Source organism: Homarus americanus, unplaced genomic scaffold, assembly GCF_018991925.1.
Source record: "Homarus americanus isolate GMGI-L3 unplaced genomic scaffold, GMGI_Hamer_2.0 scaffold19117, whole genome shotgun sequence".
Classification (NCBI taxonomy): Eukaryota; Metazoa; Arthropoda; class Malacostraca; order Decapoda; family Nephropidae; genus Homarus; species Homarus americanus.
The window spans coordinates 4,028,386-4,044,342 of NW_024754704.1; the positions used below are offsets into that span (position 1 = coordinate 4,028,386).

Below are 15,957 nucleotides of genomic sequence, written 5' to 3' on the forward strand. Positions count from 1 at the left end.
GATAAGCTGAGGAGGTACTCAGCCAATTCAGTGATCTCTTCTATGTTTACATTCAAATGAATTACTATCTTATAAGAATTCCAGCAATGCAAATTAAATTCACCCCGGTCACTTCTATTAAATTTTATAAGCAAAAAACAAAAACTCAATCTAAAGGACATAAATTAACAATTAAATACTTCACACCACAGGTGCCAACTGTCAAACATGTCACTGTCACCCCTCCCTCCCTCCCCCCCCCACCTTCCTGAGAAACGTTTGGGGAAAAGCACCAGGCTTACAGGTTTGATATTAAATAATATCTCAGACTAAAGTTAGGAGAATATAATTGGCATTGCTGGATTCCTTGCAAGACAGCGAATAATTTGAATATAAACATCATATATTTTGCACAAAAGATAAATTTTTGCTCTCTCTAATAAAATTCTTAAATTAGATCTAAAATTTGTATGTCTAATGCAAATTATAGTTTGTTTATATTCAAATTAATCACTATCTTATAACTTATAAGAATTCCAGCAATGTGAATTATATTCTGGCCGGGTAATTTCTATGATTTTATGAGCTAAAAACAAAAATCTCAAGTAAATAAGCAAATTATACTTCACCAGACACTATCTGTCACCTCACCTCCCGCTCCCCCCCTCTTCCCACGCTCGCTGGCTCCCTCCCTACCCCTGCCTTCCCAGACTAAAGTTTGGTGGTTTCATTAGGGTTTAAAGTTTTTATCTTATATAATATCTCAGACTAAAGTTAGGAGAATATAATTGGCATTGCTGAAATCCTTGCAAGACAGCGAATAATTTGAATATAAACGTCATATAATTTGCACGAGATAAAATTTATCACCTCTATCACATTACAGTAGTGATTTAAGAGTTCTAGTGTATATATACGATATATATTGTGATTTAAGGGCGATTTAGGGGAATTTTAGGAGTGTTTCTGACTTTATGCATTTTTGGCTTTACTTTGTACGTATATACTTTTCTCTGAGCTGGAACTAATTACCCAATATCCCATTGAAACAATGGTTTCGGTTAATGAACGACCTTCTGGAACGAATTGTGTTCGTTAACCGAGGGACCACTGTGTATGATTTATTTTCTATTGTCTCCAATAACCTTCTCTCCCTTCTTTTTCATTATCTTTCTCTTCTCTGTCTCTGATATCCATTGTTTTATTTCAGAGTGTTGTTTGCCTTCTTAATGTTAATTCTGGAGACATAAAATGCCATGAATTACGAGATCAGCTGTGTCCAGGTCAGATGGTGTGGGCCCCAGACAGTGCTGGAATTTTTGGGGTGGCTTTTGTCGGTAAACCATACCGCCTTGGGCTTATATACAATCATAACAGAGAATCCAAACTCTTCCACATGGATCTGGAGGGCAACTATAGTATGTACTCTTGAGTTTAAAGTAATATTTATTTAAGAAAAACATCATGATCAAACAGATGCATTACTTGTAGTAATTAATATAAACAGTTACTGAGGCTACTTATTTGATATGTGCAAGTTTTGGAAAGTCAGAGTTTATGATAAACAATTTATAACTTAATTTTTTTTTAAACTGGAACAAGTAATATGTAATCACTAACAAAGAGTTCTGTTGCTTCTCTTGCTGCTCCATGAACCCCGAGATTCAGACTCGTGGACATTATTCTGTCCATGGACTCACAAGTCTGAATCTCGGGGTTCGTGGAGCGGCCTGAGTGATGACAGGACTTTTGTTCTTGGCTATGAAGTTTCATAGACTTCATCCAGTTATTGTTATTACTGTGTTGACATGGATATTTAATTAGCTAGCATAATAGGCCTGAAAATGAACTTTTCACTAATCTACCAGGTGTGATAAGTGAAGGTCATAGCAACATTCGAAGTCCTCGTGTTAGCCCGGATGGGTTAAGTATCGTGTTTCTACGTACAAAGGTTGGAGGACCCCATGCTAAGTGTAGCCAGCTGTGCCTCCTCACATGGCCAGACAAACAGGTATGCTTAGATTAAATTTTGTGCATATAAATTATTGCTTGAGCTGGAGCCACTTGACATTATTGTACATAGTATTAATGAAATTATGCAAGCATGCTAAGTGCTGTCACCTTATTACTGTTCTTTCCCAAAACATTGAAGTTTATGGTAGACCTTGCTGCCACATGGCATCACGAAAATTGTGACCAAGTCCCAGGTTGCTGATCTGACTTTCTGCCTCATTTACACACAATTGCAGGGTCTCAATTGTTTCTCTTACTATTGACAACACAACATACTGTACATATATTGTTCCTCACTTTTGATTTTTTTTTTCATTTTGTATTTCTTTATGGTTCTTTTTTATTATTATTATTGTTATTATTATTATTATTATTATTATTATTATTATTATTATTATTATTATTATTTATTATTATTATTATTTATTATTATTATTATTTATTATTATTATTATTACATGCATTATTATTATTATTATTATTATTATTATTATTATTATTATTATTATTATTATTATTATTATTATTATTATTATAATTATTATTATTATTTATTATTATTTATTATTACCGGTATATCATTTTTGCCCCCCAGGCCCCGATGTGGGTCAGTGACCTGTGCCTGGGTGGGCTAATTCCCGTAAAAAAAAAAAAAATTTTTTATCTTGTCTATCGCATCTAATTACCCCTTGGTCTCAGTTCCTGTCATGTTCAGCTCTTCCATATCATTGTGCTGTCTTAGTACATAATAATTATACTGTTTTCAATAATTCAGGATTAATATTTCCTTTGTTCATTAATAGATACCTTTTCTGTCACACCACTGGGTCAAGAAATGCATCAGTTTGAATGAGGAGGGGAGGACAGCTGGGGGTAGGCCAAGACTGATAAGTGGAAATGTTGTAAGAAATAACTTCATAGTTAAGAACCTTATGAGAGAGGTGGCAAGAGAACACACAACTGGGAGAGCTGCCATCAGGTAACCATGACTAACTCATGGAAAATGGCCATAAACCACTGATAATGGTGATGATGAAGCATTGAAGATGGTGTGAGTACTGTGTTGATCATAACCAAGAGGAATGGAACAATTTTTAATTCAGACTTTTCAAATTGGTTACGGTATTAGTGCAGTACTTAATGTGGGTTTAACAGATGGGAGGAATAAGTGTATGAAATATGTTAGTGCTGTATGTCTGAGAAAGCTAAGGCTATAGAATGATAAAATATTGACTTATAGTGTGTGGGTTTACCAGGTATACCATGAGGTAGTTTGGACATGTATAAAGAATGATAGATGACAGGTTGTAAGGCGAGCATAAAGGAGTGAGGTGAATGGGAATGAACTGAGAGGAGGACAGCAAACACCAGAGAAAAGGAAATAGCTAGCATACATAGGGTAAGGTGTAACAAATATGGAGCAAACTCAGGAGATCTAGTATACTTACCAGTAGATAGGGCAACCTAGAGGGTTTTCTCTATTCTGCAACCATAGACACGGATAGATCAACTTATCAAATGATTTTGTCAGAATAACGATTGTATCCATCACTTACAGGAACGTGTGGTTGTTGATGTAGTTTATCGAGAAAAAGAGATTGAAGATGGTGATGTGTTCAAGGGAATCTATGGCTATTCTGGACTTCCTCAAAGATGCTGGTTGAATGACAGTCGACGTATCGTGTTCTCCTCTTTCAAGTTTGACAATGTAGTGTCATATGTTTTCAACGTTGGTAAGTATCAACAACATCCTTTAGACAGTGATGATTAATGTCTATAATGGAATGGAGTAGAATTAAGGACTGCTTTTGATATCATTGATATTAAGAATTACCGGGTATATAAAGTTGTAAGTATTATTTAAGTCGGTTGAAAATATAGTGGTACATTATCATAATTTTCAACATGTATTCAGTCTGCTGAATAAGCCAAGCTCCATAACTGACACCTACCAGGTATTCATAGGGCTCCTTCAGTAAGTAACAAGATTAATCAATATAACTGCAGAAGTAATGATTTATTATTGACGATCACAAACCCATTTTTCGACATAATCTCCCTCTACAGCTGACTCCATAGCCAACTACAGATTTCTTTCTTCACATTATATGAAAAATGCTTTCCATGTAAAGCTGTTTTGAGCTTACCAATTGTGTGGTAGTCTGATGGTGTGAGTTCTGGACTGTATGCAGGGTATGACAAAATTTTCTTCTCATTATTCTGGTGTTGAAACTTTGACAGGTCGTCTGCCACGATCTCTGTCCTCAATGCTTGTTCGACCATTTTTTAATTGTTCAACCCACTTGTAAATGTTTGCTCGACTTATGCAATTACTCTCGTATTGGAGTGACATTCTTTAATTAATTTGACTTTAAAAAAATGAATAGCAGATTGTTGTTCTTCCAAGTGCAAAATTCAAGTGGAGTGCGCATTGTTAATGCAACACTTACCAGAGACTAATCGAAGGAAGTGAATAAACAAACAGTATTTAGCTTATGCATGTCTAAACATGTCATAACATGATCACTGCACTTGCTCCTCTCCTTTGCCATCTACATAAAAAGTCTTGTTGCTTATTGAATGACCCTCATAGAATCATGAATGTGGCCAGCAAAGGTTTGTGGTTAATAACTCCGGGAAGCCCTAACCTACAGTGACTAAGACTAATCCAGGTATCTGCCATTTCCTCTACAGCACCCTTAGTTCTTAAATAGGAAGTTCATGAAGCTGCAGTTGTCCAAAGACTGAAAGCTAATGAGTCATTGTCATCACACAGTTGTTCAGGTTCAGTTACAAAGTAGTAAGTTGTACTAACCTAGCCACTAGCCTGTAACCCCCATAGGCAAAACATTTGTCTTTTAACTATGCCTAATGCAAGATATACCAAGTACTTGGCTTGACTTAAGGGGTTTTACATTGGTTTAGGCAATATTAGATGCAGTGTCGAGGGTAATCATATTCAGTACTTGCCTTTCATTTTGCATCTTTCCTAATGACGGGAAGGATACCTGGTGTTGGCATTGAAGGAATGATGCGTCACTTAGGTACAAGTTGTACCCAGCTAATCCGGGACCCGATAGTCTGGCAGCTTCATTGGTTCGGGACGGTGTTTGAATCTGGCTGTCGTTAGTGTCCAAGGTATCAGTAGGTCTACAATATACTGTACAACTTTCTCTTTGCCTTTTCTGCTAATCTACTTATTTCTGTGTCACAGTACAGTAAACTTGTGCCATAGCACCAATACTTTGTCATAAAGAGATTCAGTAAGCCTGGGCTAGATTTATGCTGATGTAAGTTGTATTGGTACCAATAATAGTACATTTTATGCATTATTTCGCATTTTTTTAACCTTGGCTTCGATAGTTTGGAATCTTTGCTAATCCAGAACCGGTCTGGTCCCAATCTTCCCGGATTAGCAAGGTCCAACCTGTATTTTAAAGCATATTGGCTAGTGTTAATTTTTCCTGTAAACAGGTATTGATACATTGCTTTCTCTGTTTCATGAGTTGTGGATGATTCACCACCTGCCAAAAAGTGAATTTACAGCATGATTGTGTGGCATAATATGATAAACATCACTCTAGAAGTGAAAATTGTTTGGCTTGTATGTGATAGCATCTTTCATGGGGTGTTGTGTACTTTTTTTTTTTCTTTTTTCTTCATCCTTTTTGTCATTTGGAGCATGGAGGATCTCTTGGGGAAGAGGTATAAACGATGCACTATCTCAAGATAGGTTGTGTCAATGAGAGAAGAAGATAACATCCAGAAGTCTCATTTTACTCCCTAAATTTGCTCTTATTAGCTATAGCAAATAGTTGTCTTGTTTCATTAGTAATTTGTAATTGTTTGACTTTTGACATTGTCTTTTATGTAATGCTATGCTACACTACACAACTTTTATATATATATATATATAATATATATTATATATATATATATATATATATATATATATATATATATATTATATATATATATATATATATATATATATATATATATATATATATATATATATATATATATATATATATATATATATATATATATATATATATATATATATATATATATATATATATATATATATATATATATATATATATATATATATATATATATATATATATATATATATATATATATATATATATATATATATATATATATATATATATATATATATATATATATACTAATTTATACGGTGTATATCGGGTCCAGATTCATCCTAATTGATGCTTCAAGACTTCCATACCTGTATGATAAAAAATCTCTATTGTTAGGTTACTGTGTTAATTTGATGGTTGTCTTCTTTGCTGAGACCAATCCAAATCAGGTTTAAGCTTGGGGGAATTTATAGAATCTGAGGCTATTTGAAAATGACAGACCCTGGACCTGGTGTTTATGCAGACAATAGGGGAGTCTGTATTGGGATTCCCTGTATTATATATTAAGAAATTGATGTCAGGATTTATGAAGTACTGTACTGTATCTCATTGCTATGTTGCTGTTTTTAGGAATTTATTTTTCATTCTTTTTTTTTACTAGGGTTATGAGGTTTACAATGTAAAGAAACCTTTATGATTAACATTCGAATTCCTTCATCCTTAACTGATTGGAATCCTGTTTTCACTGTACTGTAGTACTGATTGTTTTACACTGGAATTGGGTTGGAGCAATACTAGTGCTTGTTCCAGAGTGTACAGTGCATCTCTTATATGTTTTACAGTACTGTAGTCTATGTTTAGGCTTATGTCTTCTTTCCTGCTTTTACATTATTATCATCTTGGGAACCAATTGTTGAAGGGAAACATTTATTGTGGCAGTTAGAGAAAATGAATGGTAGAAATTTGAGGAAATTTGGAGGAAAGGAAGCATTATTGCCTGTAGTTGAAACACCTTGGAAATTATATAAATAATGCAGGCTTCTAAGCAGTAATATTTTGCTATTGTTCTTGTAAAATATGAGTATCTATCTTCATTTCAGTAAGTGGCACCATCACAGAACTGTCTCACTTGGGAAGTCTTCAGGTTCTGGATGTTTGTGATGGTTGGCTCCTGGTCGACTTCTCTTATATCTCTCAGCCCAACCTTATTAGGCTGGGATATGTCCCTGAAGAAGGCCAAGAATGTAAAGTTGATCTGATAGAGGTAAATTTTTATATTGATGATCTTTATATCTTAACAGTGACTTAGGTTTGTACAAAGAAAGTATTTCACCTTATTCTTTATCAGTACTAAGGGTGGTCTGTTTCACTTACCCAGCCTCATTATGAAGCTTTTATTTTTTCTTTCCTTAACAGTTGTGTTGTACAGACTATATGTTAGTATTAATCATCTTTTTTACTGTATTATAATTATCAGTTGAACATCATACCTCCCAGAGGTATTTAATTTTTTTTAGCTTGATGGCCAGTGCCAGGTGGTGTGACTCTTTGTGGCCAGTACCAGGTGGTGTGGCTCTTGATGGCCAGTGCCAGGTGTTGTGGCTCTTGACAGCCAGTATCATGGTGTGGCTCTTGATAGCCAGTACAGTTGAACGTCGATTTAAAGCGATTCTATTTTAGATTATTGATTTAAAGTGACACCCACAATTAAGGAGATTGTTTTAATTTAAAGTGAATCTCCTATTTTGCCCGAGTCAATCTAGTGCATCATATTTAAAATTTTGCGCCTAATGTTTCTCTGGGCACGCTACACTGCCCTAAGGGCAAAGCTGTACTGTACATGTATTCAAAATAATGTACTAAATGAATACTAAAATTTGTGTCTAGAGCAAACTATAGCATGTTTATATTCAAATTAATCACTATCGTATAAGAATTCCAGCAATGTAAAAAGTTGCCTTAGTTACTACAAAATATGTATCCAGTAAACCTTCAATAACTTGGCTCTGGCCTTGCTATGTTATCCCAAATTCTGACTTATCGAGGCACTTACCCCCCTCCTACAAAAATACAACAATAACAAAATTATCGACCCATATATGTGTGCATATAAAACGAAATGTAAAAAAGTAACAATTACCAGCACTGCAGGCAAAGAATGAAGCATCATAATAGGAGACAGATGCATAGTAGGTGATACAGATGCATAGTAGGTGACACAGATGCATAGTAGGTAATGCAGGTGGCCAGGTATGCCGAGTTTTTCCCAGATAATTTTATATATCGGCATTTTCCGAGTTATACTATAATACATTCCGAGACTATATCCATGCCAGGACACACGAAATTCTGAGTTATCAAATGCCGAGTTATCGAGGGTTTACTGTACTCCCATGCAGTAATTGTGCCACCAATAAAAATGGTAAGCTAAAAACAGTGGTAGTTCAACAGCATTCCTCAGCTGCCTTATTTCCCAGTACAGGTACTCCTCTACTTACGACCTACTCAACTTACGACCACTCGGACATACGACCGCTGCAGTCGTATAAATATTTTTCAAATTACGTATTTTCGAGTCCAGACGTTAGTGATTGCGCTGTGTACTGATAAAAGTTTCGTTTGTAATTCCCTTTAAATTTGCTGGCAGGCTTAAAAGTGAGAGTTCTCGTGGTGCTGAGAAGAAAAGGAGAAACCCATTTTAGATTTTCTATGTCTTATTTTCGCATTTTTGACTTACGATCTGGTCGTCGGTCCCTAACCCCGTCATAAGTCGAGGACTGACTGTACTGCTTTGTACAATAATTCTAAATCGACTACAGTTGCTTTGCGCAAGTGTAAGGGTTATTTAGGGATTGATTTTTATGTTTTATGTCCATAGACTATTTGCAGTCTTCCCCTACCCAATTTTGTGGTATACAGGTATAGTACAATGAACCCTCGAAGATCTGGACTAAAAGGGGGGACCACCTGTCTGGAAAAGCAGATTGTCCGGATTTTCTGGCGATTAATAAATGATATAAGAAACACCAAAAGTACAGTACATGGGACCCCCTGTTTTATGTGTGTACACACACACACACACACACAAATAATAATATGAAAATACTTTCACAAATAATCAGAAACAAATTTATTAAGAATGTGACAGTATACCCTCAAATCTGTGCTTTATTACTTTATTAATAGAGCACAGATTTGAGGGTATACTGTCACATTTTTAATAAAGTTGTTTCTGATTATTTGCAAGAGGATTTTCAAATTATCATCTATTTGTATGAGTTTTGTGTGTGTGTGTGTGTGCCTACACATACACACATATTTACAATACAGGTAAAGGAAATTACCAAATATAAACAATGCATTTATCTATGATAACATTATAAACATTGTATCATTTCTAGAGTGAATGAAATAATATTCCCACAAACAACAATTGTGAAATCTGTTTATGTTTACCACCTCCTTGGGCACCTGTGTCCAAGCAACTGACAGGTCAAGCAGCGCCCACAGGCCTAAAATGTCTTTTCTCTGGTTTGGGAATGTTTCTTAAGGAAATTTTTAGGAGGCTTCTTAGCCCAGAATCCCCAAATTTTTTGTCCGGGTCTTCCGAAATCCGGATTTCCTGGGTCCTGATCTTCGAGGGTTTACTGTACGTAATTCCAAAACTATAGGGTACACTGCCCCCTCATTTAACTATAGTTTGTTCAATGTGAATGCGTTTGATTTTTTTTTTTTTTTTATTTATTTTATTTGTTTGTTTTTTTTCATATCACATGGTGATGCTTAACATCGGCTAATATTCACTTGAGTGCGGATTTAGCCATACTAACACGGGAAAATTCGGCCAAATGCAGTCAGGTAGAAAACACTTTGAGCGGGCCAGTGGATCAAGTCCATTACAGTCCATGGGTAGCGTCCCCATACCACGTGGGCTCAGAGTTTAGCTAGTGCTTGATCCAGCCATAACCATAAACTTTTCTGATTAAGATCAGTTTTGCCTGCTTTTGTGACCATGGTTCCACCTTCAGCAATGGACTTGTTACGTGGAAAGCGTAGTTTCATAACGAAGAGGAGAACCAGGGAAAACACAAACATCTTGACTAAGTTGGGTTTCTTTAATCACTAACGTTTCGGAAAAATCTTTTTCCATCATCAGAGCTTAGAAAACAAAAAAGTTTTAAAAATACAGGTGATATACAATAAAAATGTAACATTATACCAAATTTACCTTCCACAAAACTTAAGAAAAGAGCACTCCAATTTGGGATTTTTTAGCTGTAACCAGAATTATCTTTTATCCTCTTTCATGTATGGTCTTAATTTCCATTGGAAAGAAAGGATTTGAACCTATGACCACACTGATGAGTCCTGCACACTACTGTTCCACCAACCCCCAATAATAAATTTCTTTTGATATTTTTGTTATTGCTTTTTTTTCAGGAGTTGATGGTATTATAGCACATGTAAAAAAAAAGATGATTACTTGTAACACTAAGTAATTGTGAAGTAATACAATACAGGCAAAACTTCCATAACCTTAATTGTGTTGACAGGTAACTCCTCGTCGTGAGATTGCAGGGGTGCCAAATTACTATCGCGGACACTGGTTGTTTATAAATGAGACCCCTCATCCTGACCCTAAATATTCTGATATCCCTATCTCTGTCATCTACTTCGGCCCAACTAGTCATAAAGAAGGTACAGTACTGGATGATGGTAATATAGCAGTTTTTGTCATTAGTGCAACTTGAGCTTTTTGGAATACACGACTTTTAATATATTGTACTGTTTGTGTGTATATATATATGTGTGTGATTATTGTGTATCTCGAGTTTATCATATAAAGCTGAGTAGATCTACACCTTGTTTGCAGGTACAGCAAAGACTCCACTGATATGTTGGCCACATGGAGGCCCTCATACTGTTTCCTCAAATGTTTATAACATGGCAGCTGCATTTTTCGTCAAACTTGGCTATGCCATTGTGTTCCCAAATTACAGAGGATCACTTGGCTTTGGTGAAGATGGTGTTAGTTCTTTACCAGGCCATTGTGGAGTGACTGATGTATCTGACGTTCACAAAGCCACCTTGCAGTGTTTAAGCAGGTTAGTTCTGGCAGTTAGTAGAAGTGAGTACCATACTGTACAGCAATTTACAGAATTAATAGTATTGTACTCTGCAAGATATAGAGGATTATACAGTGAATCAAAAAGGTTTGGAGACAGTAGAATAAATGTAAATGATTATAAAGAGCAAATTTATCATCATGGGTGGAGTGTTGACAGGTGATGAAGAATGGAGGTACATTAATGCAGCAATTGAAAGGTTAAATCTAAGACAACATACCGTATATACTCGTCTATAATTCTACCTCGTTTAATGGTCGACCCTGATTTTTTTTTCCAAGAAATCATTAATTTATGATATGCCCCGTTTATAGGTCGACCCAAGTTTTTTAGGGTAATGGAACAGCAAAACCTTCACTAAAGAGACACTACGTCCTATAAACTGAGGGTCGCCGTGCCTGAAACACCGAGCACTGAAGGCAAATTGTTTACCATTATTATGACACTTTACACTGAAATGCGGGTAGTTTCAGCAAAAATATTGTATGTTTCCATTCAAGTATTTATTCAAGTCAATTAGGAGGGAATATTATTGTAATACAACAGTTTTTTTAACTGAAAACCGTTCGAAAAGCGATTACGGTAACATCTTTTGAACAACGAAAGAAAGCGAAAGTTGATTGTTTTCGTTGTTTTCGTCATGGTTTTATCCCACTTTCCACTGTAATACGTACATCATTTCAGCAAAAATATTACATATCCGTGAATGTATTATATCAAGCACAGTATGAATAGAATATCATTGTAACATAAATACATTGAAATACATCACGTTTCAGCAAAACTACTATTTATTTCTGAGAATATATTCATTCAGACGCAGTTAAGGTAAAATATACATGTGATGTAACAGTTTTTTTTACTGAAAACGATTCGAAAAACATGTGTACTGTCTAGCTGATACTCAACAGCTGGGAGTGCGTTGTGCATCGTTGTAAACAATATGAGGTTGAGGTGGATTACCGGGTATTATATTAAGTGTGAAATATCGAAAAGGTTTTTATTACTGGTATTTTTTGTAGATCAATGGGTACTGTGATACCGTATATGATATGATAAGTTAGCCTGTGCTAAGAACTTCAACATAGACTACTGAAAGCACGTTGTAAGGTAATTTAACCTATTGTAAGTTGGTGAGCTTCATCTGCTGAAGGCACTGCACAGCTTTTCATTACTAATTGGTGCATATTTTACGTTTCCATTGTTTACTGGCAGTAAATGGTAAATATTTTTCATGTCTGAAGCTAAAAGTTACTCCTCGCCCTTCCCATCATGCACGGATTCAATCTAACAAAACTATTACCCATGTAGAGGTCGACCCCCAAATTTTTGCCTACAATTTTTGTCTTAAAAACTCGAACTACACACGAGTATATACGGGATTACTGAGAATATGCAAGAATTTGGATGAACACTGTACCAGTTGTACTCTTTAAGAGTAAATGAGTGAAAGTGAAAGCAAAAATTCAGTTTATTTAGCAAAGACTAACTTCATGATATTGAGGATATGGGGAAATGAGAGGATAGATATAGTTAATAGTTTGGCATGAGTATACAATGAAGTACTGTATTCTGGAAATGCCTTGAGGTTAGCTGGCATGTTAAGAACAGAAGAACATAAGAAAGGAGGAAACTGCAGCGGGCCTATTGGCCCATACTGGGCAGTCCCATTTACACCCAACCCCTATTGTTCATATATCCATCCAACCTATGTTTGAAGCTATCCAGCGTATTCCAGTTAATGATGATATTTGGTAACTTGTTCCACTCATCCACTACACTATTTCTAAACCAATGTTTACCTATATCGCGCCTAAATCTAAATTTGTCTAATTTAAAACCATTGTTACGAGTTTGCTCCTGGTTGGATAGTTAGATTTTTGCTTACTACTCTTAAGTTTCTGAAAAGAATATATGGTCTACAGCAGCGGTTCCCAACCTCAGGTCATGACCCAAATCAGGGTCGCGGGGTGTCCTCAGTAGGGTCACGGGGGCCTTCAGATAACTAAAAAAATATAGTATTAATCATAGTCAAACAAATTTTTGCTTAACATTCAAGCTATATAATATATTATATGCCTGAGGGTCACGACACCGTATTGTTGGGAAATTTAGGGTCGCAGCCAAAAAAGGTTGGGAACCACTGGAACTGACTCTACAGGCTTCAATGGGTGACCTTCTTTAGAGTGTATTTCAGCGCTCATATAATAAAAGTTTACACCAAAACAATCACATATTAAAACTTTATAATTTAATAAATTTATCATTTAGATTTAACTTTTTTCTGTGACAAGGCAGATACTCAGTAATTGTTATATTCCAGGTACAGTTCAGTATTTTCTCGATTTAACGAACTTAATTCAAGCCACCCCTTTCCGTTAAATTGAAATTTCTGCTGTTTTCACTCGATTTAGCGAACTAGTTCACTGAAGAATAACTATGCTAAAGTTGATTTTACTAGTGGAAGATTTCCTGGTGTTTTATAATACAGATAATGAGCATGAAGACATTCCAGTCGGATATGTAGATCAGTACAGTATTGTCACAGTATTTACAGGGTTAGTTTATACTTGATTTGATTCTTTATTCAGTTTCTTGTACAGGAGCTTGAAGAGATGTTTTTTTCTGTTACACTTTGGTAATGCTGGATGTACAGTCTTGTTCAAGATTCTTCGAACACTGCTGGAGACAGTTGGCAACTCAAGGCCGTTTGTTTATTATAGTACGTAGTAAAAATTATGAATGAATGTAAAATTTGATCGGTGATTGGTTACTTAGTTCCCCATTGCTTAATTAATGGTTGGGCTTTGTTGTTTTGTATTATATTATACTATGTACTATAGTAAACAAACGGCCTTGAGTTGCGAGCTGTCTCCAGCAGTGTTCGAAGAATCTTGAACGAGACTGTACCTGTAGTCTGATAAATGGGCTATTGTAGTACTGTATATTTTTGGAAGTCGACACATGCTGCTCATGTAATTGCGTAGTGCTATTTAATGTAATGTAGTTTATTGCCTATTAAAGTTTTCCTTTAAGTTGAGCTCATGCATCTATGAGTGGACACACAACACCATAGTTCATAGTTAGCCAGGAGGAAAGGTTTTATTCATTCTTGATTACTCAAGGGGAAACTGCCACTCCATTCTCACCATCCTTGGGTACATGTTTTTTTCTGGCCACCTTATACAGTATCCGATGATGGCCCTGTCCTATTGATGGTACTTCTGGCATTTAGTAACTGTGACTGATCAATGTTGTAGTGCTTCAGTGACCAGTGTTTTTAACCCCTTCACTATGGGGACACCACTTAATATTTTGTTTGGCTAACACCAGACAATTTTATTCAGCACAGAGGGAATCATGTACCCAAGTGATTAGGCAGTGTACACCAAGTCATTTTCAATAGTAGAAAACAACTGTTATTGGTTATCAGAAGATATAATGTACTGTAATAGGAAAAAGACTTGCATGAGTGAAAAAGATTTGTCTTGAAGTGAATTGTAGACCAAAAGTATTTTAGTGTGCATCAATTAGTTGGCCTCTTCAACATTTGATAACTTATCAATATATTGTCCACTTAAAAAAGGTTATTAGCTACGATATGACCTAAGAAAATGATCCATAGATATCTATCTTTTTTCTTTGAAGAAAATTTTTTCAAGAATTAATTTCTAAATAAAATAGTGTGACAGTTGATTCAAACTTAATTAAAACAATAATCAAATACAAAGGTAACACAGAAGATAGGGATTCATGAAGTAAAATTGTGTGTGTGTAACCAGTATTTATCTGTTGATTAATGGCAACTGTCACAATAGACCAAGAAACAGTCTACTTTTCTTTCACACATATTTTACTCCAAGCTGAACAGTCTTGCTTTCAAGTTGTGGGGCTGAGAAGAAAATTAATCAGTTTACATAATAACCAGTAGTGACATAATTTTTTTTTCGGTATTCCATATGACCTTATGTTGTGTTTAACTATTTTACCTTAGGTTCTGTACTTAATGCATACTGATCATAATCATCCAAACTCTGTTTTATGCATGCAATAAATCTCAAGCACTGTCAATTTCATATTCTATTTTTTTAATGACAATAGGTTTTCTGATGTTTTGGATGAATCAAAAGTCTTCCTGTTTGGTGGATCCCATGGAGGGTATCTGGTAACTCAGCTAGCAGCTAAATATCCAGTAAGTAAAAATTCTCTTAGAATTACAAATGATTCCTTGGCACACAAGAAGAATGTTAAGAGTGGATTGTGCATGGTGAGCTTGAAGGTGGTGTTTGTGTATCAGCCCATTCCCATAATATTTTGGTGTCTGTATGATATCTTATACTATATTCTCTGTTATCTGTAACTCCATACTGTACTTGTGGTTTTTCCCATGGGCAAGAGATATTTCATCTTTAATTCAAGATCACTGACTCAATTAGGAAAAAGTTACTTTAATTTAAGATTGGCAAAATAATGTATGGTCTTCTCAAGGGAAAAAAAGGCCTCTTAATTTAATTGATCTGATATCTATAAGGATTTGTTAACTATGAATTGAACAAGGGATATTCCTTAAGTGTAATAGATTAGATTCTGCCATGCCATGTTGGAGCCAAGAAGAAACCAACTGACTATGGTGTCTAGCGAATAGAGATCGAGGTCACTGTCACTTCAATATTGATATTGAAACAGTTTACTGTATTTAGCGAGAAGAACACAGATAGAGTCAATAATAATAACAATATTAACATGGCTGTGCCAGTTGAGTACCTGAGCTCTCTTGGAGGCACCTGATATATACTGTACATTTATCTCAAGGAGGTATTATGTAACATTTAGTATCATCTGGAATAGTACACATAGCATGGTGGTAATAAGAACATATCAGAATGTTACCACGGTTATCATGTCATTATTTTTATTATTTTTATTTTATTAATTTTTTTACATTTATA

At 35.2% G+C, this 15,957-nt stretch overlaps 1 protein-coding gene across 5 annotated transcripts in view; it reads left to right on the plus strand.

Moving 5' to 3' along the window:
* Positions 1-15,957, plus strand: part of LOC121855976 (acylamino-acid-releasing enzyme-like) — a 55,484-nt gene that overhangs the window by 19,942 nt on the left and 19,585 nt on the right. For all 5 annotated transcript variants that reach the window (XM_042351194.1, XM_042351195.1, XM_042351196.1 and 2 more), the window contains 7 exons: positions 1,190-1,397; positions 1,848-1,990; positions 3,551-3,725; positions 6,983-7,146; positions 10,436-10,580; positions 10,756-10,987; positions 15,110-15,200. In XM_042351194.1, coding sequence (XP_042207128.1) covers positions 1,190-1,397; positions 1,848-1,990; positions 3,551-3,725; positions 6,983-7,146; positions 10,436-10,580; positions 10,756-10,987; positions 15,110-15,200 — 1,158 coding nt within the window. The remainder of the gene's footprint in view (positions 1-1,189; positions 1,398-1,847; positions 1,991-3,550; positions 3,726-6,982; positions 7,147-10,435; positions 10,581-10,755; positions 10,988-15,109; positions 15,201-15,957) is intronic.